The sequence below is a fragment of the Budorcas taxicolor genome, chromosome 4 (assembly GCF_023091745.1).
Source record: "Budorcas taxicolor isolate Tak-1 chromosome 4, Takin1.1, whole genome shotgun sequence".
Taxonomy (NCBI): domain Eukaryota; kingdom Metazoa; phylum Chordata; class Mammalia; order Artiodactyla; family Bovidae; genus Budorcas; species Budorcas taxicolor.
Window position 1 is genome coordinate 42,194,515 of NC_068913.1, and position 15,311 is coordinate 42,209,825.

Below are 15,311 nucleotides of genomic sequence, written 5' to 3' on the forward strand. Positions count from 1 at the left end.
GCTTTCTTCACAGTCCAACTCTCACATCCATACATGACCACTGGAAAAACATCTCAAAACTTCAAAGATAAATTAAAAACAATTGTTGACTAGACAGATCCAGGAATATTTGTAGCCTAATTTATAACCTCTTTTTGATAAAATGAAAACAAGTAATATATAAACTAATGTTATAGAAGCTGTATATAATTTTTATTATATACTTACTTATTTAACACCCCACTCGGCATGCACAGTATGAAATCATAAAAGCAACAAACATCACTGTACCAATACTCCGTAAGATTATTTGTACCAGGTGAAGGAGGTTTATTTTTCCAGTTACTTGATCTATGAACATTGCTGCCTTCTTATCAGCAATGGTGGCAGTCTGTAATAAAGTTAATAGTGTTTTGGGGGTAGTTTAGTGAAGCAAAATACTCAAAACCTTCAATTTATGTATCAGTTTTTTTTCAAAACACTACATAAATTTTAGTTACTTTTTTCTGCAAAACAAGCTAATGGAAGTCTCTTTGCATGTCAAAGAAGGTAATAAATGCCCAGGTGGAATATTTAGAGAAATACAATCATTTCCCTTAAACATGTTATATAGCATTCTTCAATACACTGACTTCTTTTTCAATACACTGGTCTTACAGAAATATTTTCCAGTTTCCCAAAGAATGTTTCTAGTGACACAGGGAAATATCAGGGGTCAGCAGTTTTCTTCCTCTAAAGGCTTATAAAATGCATTTCCTAATTCTGTGGCTAATCCATTCCATGATTTTTACACTAAAAATGTCTTGGCAGGAGATAAACTGCCTACATTTACTATAATCTCATCTTTATAAACTTGGTTGGTTTTTATTAACACTACAGTATTCACACTGAGTTATTTGGAATGTCATTTTTGCATGACAAGCACTATGACAAGAGATAGTGTTTAATAAATGCACTATGGAAATAATCTTGAATGATAGGAAGTACTTTCTAAAATAAAAACACTGAAATCTAACATAATCCTGATATTTCTGCATGGCTTGGTTCTCTCACAATAATTAATTATATAATTAATAAAGTATAAACTTGCCCACATGAGTAATGGAAACTCATACAACTTCAAATACTATGCACACTTACTCAATTTTCAATCATCCAAGGTTTTTTCTATATACAAAGATGTTTACTATTTCAGTGACTAATAGATAAAAATACTAACCTCATTAAGCCAAAGAATAGGCACCAAATAGTTCTGCTTTAGGTGTTTTAATGCTCTGTAATATACATTGAAAATAAGTATAAAATATTAAATAATTATGGAAATAATTATATATTATACATGCATAACAGAAATGTTAGTAATTATCTCTATACATGAATGTTCAGAAGCTAGTTGCTGTTGTGTCTTGGTTAAATTCCTTGATTTTTGTTCCATGTGATGAATAATTTAAATTTTAATGTCTGTTTCTGAGTTTTATAATCACTCTTATGAATCTTTCTAATATATATTTCTAATTAGATTCACTTTTGCTAATCATTTATTTTCCCTTTCAACAAGTGATGCCCAGGAAACTGAAAGAGTCAATTCCTAGGCAGGTTGCTAAGAAGTCCGGGGTCCCCAAGGAGAGTGGGGTCCGGAATTCTCAAGGAGGAAGAAAAGACAAACTTTTTTATCCTCTATATTCCTTAGGATTATATAACAATAATGTAACCTGCTTGAGGACAGTTTCTGGAAAAAAAAAAAAAAAACGTTCTGGCTAATCCTGTTATCATAAAATGTAAATTATGGGAGTGGGTCTAGTAAGGTCTTTACAACCTCCAGACATTGTTTTGATTCACTGTAATAACTGATTAAAAGTATATAACTCCATTGCTAACACTAGTGATGGGGTACTCTTTCTGCCCTCTTCTGATGTCTATGTCAGAAGCTTTCTCTACCTCTTTTATACTTTGAAAAAAACTTTATTACACAAAAGTTCTGAGCAATTAAGCTGCGTCTCTGGCCCTGGATTGAATTCTTCTCCTCCAGAGGCCAAGAATACCAGTGTCTTTTGTGGTTTGGCAACAACCTTTCAAAACTAAACTTCGAATTCTGGAACCTACTGTCATAGAAATATTTGGACAGCTAGTGGAATGAGCAATACCACCACACACTCATTCCAAAATGTGTGTAAATACCATTTCAATACAAACTAGATACAATTCTAAATTGCAAATGAAAGATATTAGCATTTAACAATTTAATGAATTAAGCCAAAGAAGTTGAAATTTTATTTTATATGTGTTTTTTCATCATATTGGATTATTACTGCATGAGTTTATTCAAGAAAGCTAAGAAGTGGCAAGAATACACAGAACTATACAAAAAAGATCTTCACAACCCAGATAATCGTGATGGTATGATCACTCACCTAGAGGCAGACATCCTGGAATGTGAAATCAAGTAGGCCTTAAGAAGCATCACTATGAACAAAGCTAGTGGAGGTGATGGAATTCCAGTTGAGCTATTTCAAGTCCTAAAAGATGATGCTGTGAAAGTGCTGCACTCAATATACCAGCAAATTGGAAAACTCGGCAGTGGCCACAGGACTGGAAAAGGTTAGTTTTCATTCCAATCCCAAAGAAAGGCAATGCCAAAGAATGCTCAAACTACCTCACAATTGCACTCATCTCACATGCTAGTAAAGTAATGCTCAAAATTCTCCAAGCCAGGCTTCAGCAATACATGAACTGTGAACTTCCAGATGTTCAAGCTGATTTTAGAAAAGGCAGAGGAACCAGAGACCAAATTGCCAGCATCCTTTGGATCATCAAAAATGCAAGAAAGTTCCACAAAAATTTCTGCATTATTGACTAAACCAAAGCCTTTGACTGTGTTGACACAATAAACTGTGGAAAATTCTGAAAGAGATGGGAATACCAGACCACCTGACTTTCCTCCTGAGAAACCTGTATGCAGGTCAAGAAGCAACAGTTAGAACTGGACATGGAACAACAGACTGGTTCCAAACTGGAAAACGAGTACGTCAAGGCTGTATATTGTCACCCTGCTTATTTAACTTCTCTGCAGAGTACATCATGAGAAACACTGGGCTGGAGGAAGCACAAGCTGGAATCAAGATTTCCGGGAGAAATATCCATAACCTCAATATGCAGATGACACTCTTATGGCAGAAAGCAAAGAAGAACTAAAGAGCCTCTTGATGAAAGTGAAAGAGGAGAGTGAAAGTTGGCTTAAAGCTCAACATTCAGAAAACTAATATCATGGCATCTGGTCCCATCACTTCATGGCAAATTGATGGGTGAACTGTGGAAATAGTGACAGACTTTATTTTTTTAGGTTCCAAAATCCCTGCAGATGGTGACTGCAGCCATGAGATTAAAAGACACTTGCTCCTTGGAAGAAAAATTATGACCAACCTAGACAGCATATTAAAAAGCAGAGACGGGAGGGGGGTTCATGTTTGGGAACGCATGTACACCCGTGGTGGATTCATGTCAATGTATGGCAAAACCAATACAGTATTGTAAAGTAAAATACAGTAAAAATAAAAATTAAAAAAAAATTAAAAGCAGAGACATTACTTTGCCAACAAAGGTCCATCTAATCAAAGCTATGGTTTTTCCAGTAGTCATGTATAGATGTGAGAATAGGACTATAAAGAAAGCTGAGCGCCAATGCTTTTGAACTGTGGTGTTGGAGAAGACTGTGGTGTTGAGAGTCCCTTGGACTGCAAGAAGTTCAAACCTTTCCATCCTCAAGGAAATCAGTCCTGAATATTAATTGGAAGGACTGATTCTGAAGCTGAAACTCCAATACTTTTGCAACCTGATGCGAAGAACTGACTCATTTGGAAAATCCCTGCTGGTGGGAAAGACTGAAGGTAGGAGAAGGGGAAGACAGAGGATGAGTAGGCTGGATGGCATCACTGACTCAATGGACATGAGTTTGATTAAACTCCAGGAGTTGGTGATTGACAGGGAGGCCTGGCGGGCTGTAGTCCATGGAGTTTCAAAGAGTCAGACACGACTGAGCAACTGAACTGAACTGAACTGATGGTGACAAAGAATACATTAATCCACAGCTTAGAGTTTCTTCAGTCAGAAATTCTTGGACATAGGCCTTCAAATCATTTAATGGTCATAGTTTTCTTTAGTAGCCTGTTTTGACATTCCTAAAGGGGCAGATATTCTAAATTTATGTAGAAATTAGAAAAAAAATTATCTCTAAATCTTTAAGAGTATCAGTAATAAACCTGGTAGCAAGAGTTGAGATGCAAACCTTTTAGGTGCCAACATGGAAGGATATAACCATGCTGATACACTTAGCGTGGGCGGCTGTGACAGGCGCATTTAGCCCGGCCGAGAGGAGCTACCCCAGTCTGAGGTCAGGGGCAGAAGCTAGGAGGACCCCATGCTAGAGGGGTGGTGGCCAAGAGGAGTTACCCCATGTCCGAGGTCAGGGGCAGCGGCTGAGAGTGCCAGGCTGCGATGGTGCAGGAACGGCAGAGAGGAGCTACCCCAGTCTGAGGTCAGGGGCGGCAGCCGAGAGGAGCTACCCCACGCCCGAGGCCAGGGGCGGTGGCCAGGAGGAGCAACCCCAACTCCAAGGAGCAGTGGCTGCGCAGGCAGAGGGCCTCCAAGGTAATGACCAGTGGTTGTTCTTTGTTGGATCAGCCATGAAGAGATATCCCACGTCCAAGGTAAGAGAAACCCAAGTAAGACGGTAGGTGTTGCAAGAGGGCATCAGAGGACAGACACACTGAAACCATACTCACAGAAAACTAGTCAGTCTAATCACACTAGACCACAGCCTTGTCTAACTCAAAAAACTAAGCCATGCCCGTGGGGCCACCCAAGATGGGTGGGTCATGGTGGAGAGGTCTGACAGAATGTGGTCCACTGGAGAAGGGAATGGCAAACCACTTCAGTATTCTTGCCTTGAGAATCCCATGAACAGTATGAAAAGGCAAAATATTAGCATACTGAAAGAGGAACTCCCCAGTTCATTAGGTGCCCAATATGCTACTAGAGATCAATGGAGAAATAACTCCAGAAAGAATGAAGAGATGGAGCCAAAGCAAAAACAATACCCAGTTGTGGATGTGACTGGTGATAGAAGCAAGATCTGATGCTGTAAAGAGCAATATTGTATAGGAACCTGGAATGTCAGGTCAATGAATCAAGGCAAATTGGAAGTGGTCAAACAGGAGATGGCAAGAGTGAACATTGACATTCTAGGAATCAGCGAACTAAAATGGACTGGAATGGGTGAATTTAAATCAGAAGACCATTATATCTACTACTGTGGGCAGGAATCCCTTAGAAGAAATGGACTAGCCATCATGGTCAACAAAAGAATCCGAAATGCAGTACTTGGATGCAATCTCAAACATGACAGAATGATCTCTGTTCATTTCCAAGGCAAACCATTCAATATCACAGTAATCCAAGTCTATGCCCCAACCAGTAATGCTGAAGAAGCTGAAGTTGAACAGTTCTGTGAAGACATACAAGACCTTTTAGAACTAACACCCAAAAAAGATGTCCTTTTCATTATAGGGGACTGGAATGCAAAGGTAGGAAGTCAAGAAACACCTGGAGTAACAGGCAAATTTGGCCTTGGAATGTGGAATGTAGCAGGGCAAAGACTAATAGAGTTTTGCCAAGAGAATGCACTGGTCATAGCAAACACCCTCTTCCAATAACACACGAGAAGACTCTACACATGGACATCACCAGTTGGTCAACACCGAAATCAGATTGATTATGTTCTTTGCAGAAACTCTATGCAGTCAACAAAAACAAGCCCAGGAGCTGACTGTGGCTCAGATCATAAACTCCTTATTGCCACAGTCAGACTTAAATTGAAGAAAGTAGGGAAAACCACGAGACCATTCAGGTATGACCTAAATCAAATCCATTATGATTATACAGTGGAAGTGAGAAATAGATTTAAAGGACTAGATCTGATAGATAGAATGCCTGATGAACTATGGACTGGGGTTCATGACATAGTACAGGAGACAGGGATCAAGACCATCCCCATGGAAGTAAATGCAAAAAAGCAAAATGGCTGTCTGGCTAGGCCTTACAAATAGCTGTGAAAAGAAGAGACACGAAAAGCAAAGGAGAAAAGGAAAGATACAAGCATCTGAATGCAGAGTTCCAAAGAATAGCAAGGAGAGATAAGAAAGCCTTACTCAGTGATCAATGCAAAGAAATAGAGGAAAACAACAGAATGGGAAAGACTAGAGATCTCTTCAAGAAAATTAGAGATACCAAGGGAACATTTCATGCAAAGATGGGCTCGATAAAGGACAGAAATGGTCTGGACCTAACAGAAGCAGAAGATATAAAGAAGAGGTGGCAAGAATACACGGAATAACTGTACAAAAAAGATCTTCACGACCCAGGTAATCACGATGGTGTGATCACTCACCTAGAGCCAGACATCCTGGAATGTGAAGTCAAGTGGGCCTTAGCAAGCACCACTATGAACAAAGCTAATGGAGGTGATAGAATTCCAGTTGAGCTATTTCATATCCTGAAAGATGATGCTGTGAAAGTGCTGCACTCAATATGGCAGCAAATTGGAAAACTCAGCAGTGGCCACAGGACTGGAAAAGGTCAGTTTTCATTCCAATCCCAAAGAAAGGCAATGCCAAAGAATGCTCAAACTACTGCACAATTGCACTCATCTCACACACTAGTAAAGTAATGCTAAAATGTCTCCAAGTCAGGCTTCAGCAATACGTGAACCATGAATTTCCTGATGTTCAAGCTGGTTTTAGAAAAGGCAGAGGAACCAGAGATCAAATTGCCAACATCTGCTTGATCATCAAAAAAGCAATAGAGTTCCAGAAAAACATTAATTCTGCTTTATTGACTATGCCAAAGCCGCTGACCGTGTGGATCACAATAAACTGTGGAAAATTCTGAAAGAGATGGGAATACCAGACCACCTGACCTGCCTCTTGAGAAATCTGTATGCAGGTCAGGAAGCAACAGTTAGAATTGGACATAGAACAACAGACTGGTTCCAAATAGGAAAGGAGTATGTCAAGGCTGTATATTGTCACCCTGCTTATTTAACTTCTCTGCAGAGTACATCATGAAAAACAATGGGCTGGAAGAAGCACAAGCTGGAATCAAGATTGCCGGGAGAAATATCAATTACCTCAGATATGCAGATGACACCACCCTTATCGCAGAAAGTGAAGAGGAACTAAAAGGCCTCTTGATGAAAGTGAAAGTGGAGAGTGAAAAAGTTGGCTTAAAGCTCAACATTCAGAAAACGAAGATCATGGCATCCAGTCCCATCACTTCATGGGAAATAGATGGGGAAACAGTGGAAACAGTGTCAGACTTTATTTTGGGGGGCTCCCAAATCACTGCAGATGGTGATTGCAGCCATGAAATTAAAAGACGCTTACTCCTTGGAAGGAAAGTTATGACCAACCTAGATAGCATATTGAAAAGCAGAGACATTACTTTGCTAACAAACGTCCATCTAGTCAAGGCCCTGTTTTTACCTGTGATCATGTATGGATGTGAGAGTTGGACTGTGAAGAAAGCTGAGCACCAAAGGATTGATGCTTTTGAACTGTGATGTTGGAAAATACTCTTGAGAGTCCCTTGGGCTGCAAGGAGATCCAATCAATCCATTGTGAAGGAGATCAGCCCTGGGATTTCTTTGGAAGGAATCATGCTAAAGCTGAAACTCCAGTACTTTGGCCATCTCATGTGAAGAGTTGACTCATTGGAAAAGACTCTGATGCTGCAAGGGATTCAGGGCAGGAGAAGGGGACGACCAAGGATGAGATGGCTGGATGGCATCACTGACTCGATGAACATGAGTCTGAGTGCACTCTGGGAGTTGATGATGGACAGGGAGGCCTGGCGTGCTGTGATTCATGGGGTCGCAAAGAGTTGGACATGACTGAGCAACTGATCTGAACTGATACAATTTTTCATATTTCCTTTTACATTTTTTCTGTGCATATATATTTTCTTCATACAAATTTGTTTATGCAGGCCATTCACTGCCTGTCTTCCTAGTCCAGCTACCTAAATTTCAGTAGACTTTCTTTTATTTCTATTTACCAACATTTTGTTTTATAGAGGTTCAGGTAGAGTTTTACTTTCATGACTCCTATTATTATCTGTGTTTGGTCAATGCCTTGGGCTAAATAACTCTGATCATCTACATTACTTTAAAAAACAGATTTTTTTTTACATTGGAGTATAATTGCTTTACAGTGTTGTGTTAATTTCTTCTGTACAACAGCATGAATCAGTTATAAGTATACATAAACCCCCTGCATAATCAGCCTGCCTGCCACCCCTCTACATCATCACAAAGCACTGAGCCGAACTCCCTGTGCGATACAGCAGCTTCCCACTGCCTGTTTTACACATGGTCGTGTGTTTACGTCAGGGCTGCTCTCTCAATCCATTCTACCCTCTCCTTCCCTCGCTGTGTCCACACATCCATTTTTACATCCTCATCTCTACTCCAGCCCTGCCGATAGGTTCATCGGTGTCCCTTTTCTAGATTGCATATATATGTGTTAATGTATGATATTTTTCTGACTTAGAGTACTTGAATTTTATATTCTTTCCCCTTCTTTTCATAGATATATTCTCATTCTTACAAGAAAATACTAAAAATCATAATGAAACGTGTTCAAGAGACTCACTCAATTTTTCTTGCTGGTTTAACCAATATATTGATCTGCAGCCGTTTTGCAAACTGTAGAGTGAATCCAGTTACCTAAAGACAGAACAAACTAAATTAATTATCCACTTCCTTAAAAAAAAGCATTAATCCAAAATTTATTCTTACTGTTACATAGAACTGAAGGTGAAGCTCTACTACTTGAAATTTATTAAATAATAATTGGACATATTGCATCATGCACACATAATTCTCCATAGTTAAATTTTGTGTGTACACGAATGGGTGTATACAGATGTATATGCCCATGCATATACAGGCACACAAAATTCCTTTGCCCATCCTAATGCCTAGGCTTTATGTAAATTTATGATATTTATTTGAACTGGTTTTGAGGGATTCACAACAATAGTACTGAAACCCAGAACTCATATACTGTAAAGAAATCCTGAACTTTGCATGATTAAGGATATATCAGTCAAAACCCATATATCATGCATATAATTATAATACTACTTATTATTCTTTAAACTGAAATGTGACTCCTAAAATTCTGGCATATCATTTAAAATTTGAAAAGGAGAATATTAAATGGAAAGTTGAAAATTGTTACTCTATAGGAAATTTAATAGATTTTTCCCTACACTGAGTATAATGAATCTTACCTCAAATGCATATATATCTGTAAAATCTTTTAATTGCTTGTAATCTACAGTGTTCCTTCATGTGAGCAGTACTTGCAGTTAAGTTATAAAATGAGCATAAAATTGTACTTTATACCAAATTGTTTTAAGTAAAATCATTTTTGTCATAGCTTTCTCTGACCTATGAACAATTTAAAAAGTCTATAAAATTCCACATGCTAAAAAAACTAAAACAGAATTACTTCATCTCATAAGCAACAACAGGAAAATAAATGTAATTTTCCTTGATATAAAAGTAAGTAATTTATCAAGATTGTGATGCAGTAAATATAACCAATAAATGTGATTGAGAAAATGGAGAGAATTTAATTCTTCTTTCATTAAAAAAATAATGTTAAACCAAACAGGTCAATAATGTAGTTGCTTACAGGTTCAATATCTAAGTATGTGCTATGTTCTTCTTCATTTGGACTTAAGCCTTCAACAGGTTCTGCAATTTCTGGACTTGCATGTAGAAAATGAGGAAGTGAAATGTACACAGGTTTTCCTGAAAGCAAGTTTTAAAAGACAAATGATATAAATACTTTTTCTTATTATACATCCTTCTCAGAAAAGATTTCCTTGAAGATAAAGCTTTTTAAGTTAAAAATGAAATGCAAAGTTTGCTTTGACTACTAATTGGATGGTGAGGGTTAGAGATGATTATAGCATGTAATCACTTTTGAACAATAACAAAAAAGAAATGTAACCAGTCATCCCTTAGGTGTTTATTTCCTATAAGTAAGGCTTAGCTGGCCTTCTCTGCTAGCTCAGTGGTAAAGAATCCGCCTGCCAATACAGGAGATGCAGGTTTGATCGCTGGGTCAGGAAGATCCTCTGGAGGAGGAAATGGCAACCACTCCATTTTCTTGACTGGGAAATTCCATGAAAAGAGGAGTCTGGCAGGCTACAGTCCATGAGGTCGAAAAGAGTCAGATAGGACTTAGCAACTAAGCAACAATGGCAAAGCTTAGCTGCCGAACACAAAGTTACAACCATATACCTACATGTTTCAGGTAGTAATATGTCTATGGACTGATAATTTTTAAAAGAGATTCTTCTTTCTTTCTTCACACCTACACCAATATGAAATAGGTGAGCAAAATATGATAAACTCCAAATTTTGAGTCAATTCTTGTTTTGGAGACTTCCTGAAATACACTCATTTTTATTCACCATTTTCTAGGATAGAAAAGTTAGAAAAATGTTAGATAAGTTGGGATGTTTAAAGTATTCTGGTAACTAATTTTATCCTAAATCTAAAAAGAGCACAGAGATTCTGCACAGCACAGAACACCATCAAAAATGAAAAGGCCACCTATGGGATGGGAAAAATATTTTCAGAACTTGTATCCCATCAGTAAGTAACATCCAAAATATATGAGGAATTCACACAACTCAAAAAAATAATCAGTTAAAAAATGAGCAAAGAACCTTAAAATTTATTTTCCAAAGTAGCACAGAAAAATATCAGGGTGGTTTTACCTAATAACAACTAAATTTTGCAACAGTGAAAATCAGAACAAAAACAGCCTACCACCTTCTGCCATTGTTGCTTTCTCACTTTAAATTTCTTGTGGAAAACAATCCTGGCTTAAGTTTACCCAGTTTAAAGAATAATGCAAATTATGCCATGGATTGTGACATTAAGAACCTGTAAACTCACCTTCTTTGCATTTGCTAATGTCTAGCACACCATATAAGGTACAATTTTTTGAGAGAAGTTTTTCTGTGCAGAAACAGTGGTTGTCTGGATTTTGAAGTGGAGATGCAAAAATCCTGGATGGAAGAACAAATCTATACACAGGGGTTCCTTTTAGATTAATTTCGGCTCCAAACACAGCATAAAATGACCTAAACACAGATACAAAAGAGGTTCATTCTGGAAAACCGAACTTCGTTCTGGAGATCCATTTTCTCCTATTTTTAAATTTACATTATTGCATTAACTTAGGAAAATTATGTAATCTTATTAGAATTCCTGTTTAATTCTTAGGAAAAAAATATTGAGAGATTTTAAGGTATGCCAGAACTCAATACTAGGATATGAGCTATTCTTACCTTTGTTTTCAAAAGCTTCTGAGATTAATTTTTGTTTGTGAACTGCAATAGAGTATTCATCCCTTGAGATGGGAATGGCAACCACTCTAGTTTTGTTGCCTGGAGAATCTCACAGATAGCGGAGCCTGGTGGGCCACAGTTACAGTCCACAGAGTCGCCAAGAGCTGGACATGACTGAGCAAGTAACCACATAGAGTATACAGCGCACATTTCTCATGGTTCATTTCTTCTGTGGATTAATTATCGATGACTCTCAAATCCCTAATTTGTGCCCAGTTTCAATGAGATAAAAATGAAGTTTCAATGTCCCAAAACTTAATCATGGAGAGAAGTTCTGCTTGAGTGTGTGCATGCTGGTGTTTAATATCTGCCTTCTACACTCCCATCATTTACAGCTATCCACCATAAACTTGGCAATGCACTGAATCCCACTATATACTTTTTTTTTTTGATACCCAGATGACCTTAGCTCAAACTACTGCACAATTGCACTCATCTCACATGCTAGTAAAGTAATGCTCAAAATTCTCCAAGCCAGGCTTCAGCAATACATGAACCGTGAACTTCCTGATGTTCAAGCTGGTTTTAGAAAAGGCAGAGGAACCAGAGATCAAATTGCCAACATCCGCTGGATCATGGAAAAAGCAAGAGAGTTCCAGAAAAACATCTATTTCTGCTTTATTGACTATGCCAAAGCCTTTGACTGTGTGGATCACAATAAACTGTGGAAAATTCTGAAAGAGATGGAAATACCAGACCACCTGACCCGCCTCTTGAGAAGTCTGTATTCAGGTCAGGAAGCAACAGTTAGAACTGGACATGGAACAACAGACTGGTTCCCAATAGGAAAAGGAGTACATCAAGGCTGTATATTGTCACTCTGCTTATTTAACTTATATGCAGAGTACATCATGAGAAACGCTGGACTGGAAGAAACACAAGCTGGAATCAAGATTGCCAGGAGAAATATCAATCACCTCAGATACGCAGATGACACCACCCTTATCGCAGAAAGTGAAGAGGAACTCAAAAGCCTCTTGATGACAGTGAACGAGAAGAGTGAAAAAGTTGGCTTAAAGCTCAACATTCAGAAAATGAAGATCATGGCATCCAGTCTCATCACTTCATGGCAAATAGATGGGGAAACAGTGTCAGACTTTATGTTTTTAGGCTCCAAAATCACTGCAGATGGTGACTGCAGCCATGAAATTAAAAGACGCTTACTCCTTGGAAGAAAAGTTATGACCAACATAGATATCATATTCAAAAGCAGAGACATTACTTTGCCAACAAAGGTCCATCTAGTCAAGGCTATGGTTTTTCCAGTGGTCATGTATGGATGTGAGAGTTGGACTGTGAAGAAGGCTGAGCACTGAAGAATGGATGGTTTTGAACTGTGGTGTTGGAGAAGACTCTTGAGAGTCGCTTGGACTGCAAGGAGATCCAACCAGTCTATTCTGAAGGAGATCAACCCTGGGATTTCTTTGGAAGGAATGATGCTAAAGCTGAAACTCCAGTCCTTTGGCCACCTCATGCGAAGAGTTGACTCATTGGAAAAGACTCTGATGCTGGGAGGGATTGGGGGCAGGAGGAGAAGGGGACGACCAAGGATGAGATGGCTGGATGGCATCACTGACTCGATGGACGCGAGTCTGAGTGAACTCCAGGAGTTGGTGATGGACAGGGAGGCCTGGCGTGCTGTGATTCATGGGGTCGCAAAGAGTCGGACACGATTGAGTGACTGAACTGAACTGAACTGAACTGACCTTATTTGAAGAAATTCTGCTTTCTTCAATTTTACAGATAAGAAGAGTTTCAGAGATCTTCAAAGCTTTCTCAACCAGACAGAATTTAGCAACTAAAGGATTCAAGCATACCCAGTGCCCAGTGTGGGTGCTGATGCTTATGTGAAAGCTACTGCACCCTGCCAATTTGAATGGATGCTGTAGTGTCAGTAGAGCACATTAACATAGATCTGTGCCTGGAATATCATCATTTTAGACATTTTAAGAAAGATTGGGCATGTCTGTCTTGACTGTTACTAAGCATACTACTACTTCAGTAAAAGAGAGGAACAAATAGCTCTTGCTTAGAAATGACAAAGAAGAAAACGATTTGCATCATGCAAAATACCCTTTACATCTTTCAGTTTTCAGAAAGTAATAAACACATTATGAATTCTATATTGTATTTATTAATATACCAAAAAACTTCCTCAAATTTATTTCATTTTTCTAATATACTACTATTGAGTGTGGTCTTCTTGATTTATCTTTTGTCACTTGGGGAAATAATTCTGACTTAGAGAAATACATTATTGTCTTTGTCTTACCTGCAAATGTCCGAGGAGAAGAATTGCAATACCCGGGTCTTCTCAATAAAAGGTGGAAATGAAGCTGCATCTGTTTAAAAGTTGAGCCCTTAGCAAGGGATTAGGTGCAGTTTGCGTCTTAAATCAAGAAATCTTGATTCCAAAATGCTTGATAGAAATATAATATGAACTGTAGCAATTGTATATGTAATTTTTTAAACAAATTTATTTTTCTCATCCCTTTCTCTTTTATTAAATTTTATGTTGGATCAGTTGATTAACCATATTTTTTTTGTTTCAGGAGTATAGCAAAATGATTCAGTTGTACATACACAGGTATCTATTCTTTTTCAATTTCTTTTCCCATCTAGGTTAAAAAAGAATATTGAGTAGCATTCTTTGTGCTATACAGTAAGTCCTTGTGGGTTATCTGTTTTAAGCATTAATAGTGTATATATGTCAATCCCAAACTCCAAATCTATCTCCCCCTCCAGCTTTTTCCCTCAGTCACTGTAGTTCGTTGTCTTAAGTCTGTGAGTCTGTTTGGTAAGTTCATTTGTATCACTTTTTTAAGATTCTGCATAAAAACAATATCACAGGATCCATGTCTTTCTCTGTCTAATTTACTTCACTTAGTATGATAAGCTCCAGGTCCATTCCTATTGCTGCAAATGGCACTGTTTCATCCTTTTTAATAGCTGTAATATTCTGTTGCATATTTGTGCCCTATTTTCTTTATCTGTTGATGGACATTTAGGTTGCTTCCATGTCTTGGCTATGGTAAGCAGCACTGCAATGAATCCTGGGCTGCATATAACCTTTTGAACTACATTTTTATCCAGATACATGCCCAGGAGTGGGATTGCTATATCTTATGGTAGCTCTATTTTTAGTTTCTTAAGAAACCTCCGTACTGTTCTCCATTGTGACTGTTACCAGTTTAAATTCCTACCAGCAGTACAGGAAGATTTCCTTTTCTGCACATCCTCTCCAGCATTTATTGTTAGTGGATTTTGGGGTGATGGAGTCTGACCATTGTGAAGTGATACCTCATTGTAGTTTTGATTTGCATTTTTCTAGTAAATAGTGATTCTGAGCACATTTGTATGTACTTCTTGGTCACAGGTATGTCGTCTTTGAAGAAATGTCAACTTAGGTCTTTTGCCCATTTTTTTTTTATTTTTTTAATATGTATATATAGAGAGTATGAGCTGTTGAAAACTTTGGAAATTACTTGGTGACATTGTTTGAAAATATTTTCTCCAATTGTGAGTTGTCTTTTTATTTTGTTTATGGTTTACTTTGCTGTACAAAAGGTTTTGAGTTCAATTATGTCCTATTTGTTTATATTTCTTCTTATTTCTATTTCAGTATTTTCACCTCTCTAAGAGGTGGCTCAGAAAAGATACTGCAGTGATTTATGTCAGAGAGTATTCTGCCTATGTATTCCTCTAGGAGTTTTATAGTATTCAGCCTTTAGTTATTTAATTTAATTTAGTTATTTAATCCATTTTGAGTTTATTTGTATATGGTGTTAATGTTCAATTTCATTTTTTAGATGTACTTGTCTCATTTTCTCAGCACCATTTATTGAAGA

General features: G+C 37.8%; 1 protein-coding gene across 1 annotated transcript in view; it reads right to left on the reverse strand.

Annotated features, from left to right (window-relative positions):
- Positions 1 to 211: 211 nt before the first annotated feature.
- The window catches only part of LOC128046805 (platelet glycoprotein 4-like), a 58,770-nt gene continuing 43,670 nt past the window's right edge, over positions 212 to 15,311 (reverse strand). The window contains exons 7-12 of the mRNA XM_052639015.1: positions 13,736 to 13,805; positions 11,009 to 11,196; positions 9,732 to 9,850; positions 8,682 to 8,755; positions 1,199 to 1,253; positions 212 to 370 (exon numbers count right to left, since the gene is read on the reverse strand). Of these exons, the coding sequence (XP_052494975.1) occupies positions 212 to 370; positions 1,199 to 1,253; positions 8,682 to 8,755; positions 9,732 to 9,850; positions 11,009 to 11,196; positions 13,736 to 13,805 (665 nt within the window). The remainder of the gene's footprint in view (positions 371 to 1,198; positions 1,254 to 8,681; positions 8,756 to 9,731; positions 9,851 to 11,008; positions 11,197 to 13,735; positions 13,806 to 15,311) is intronic.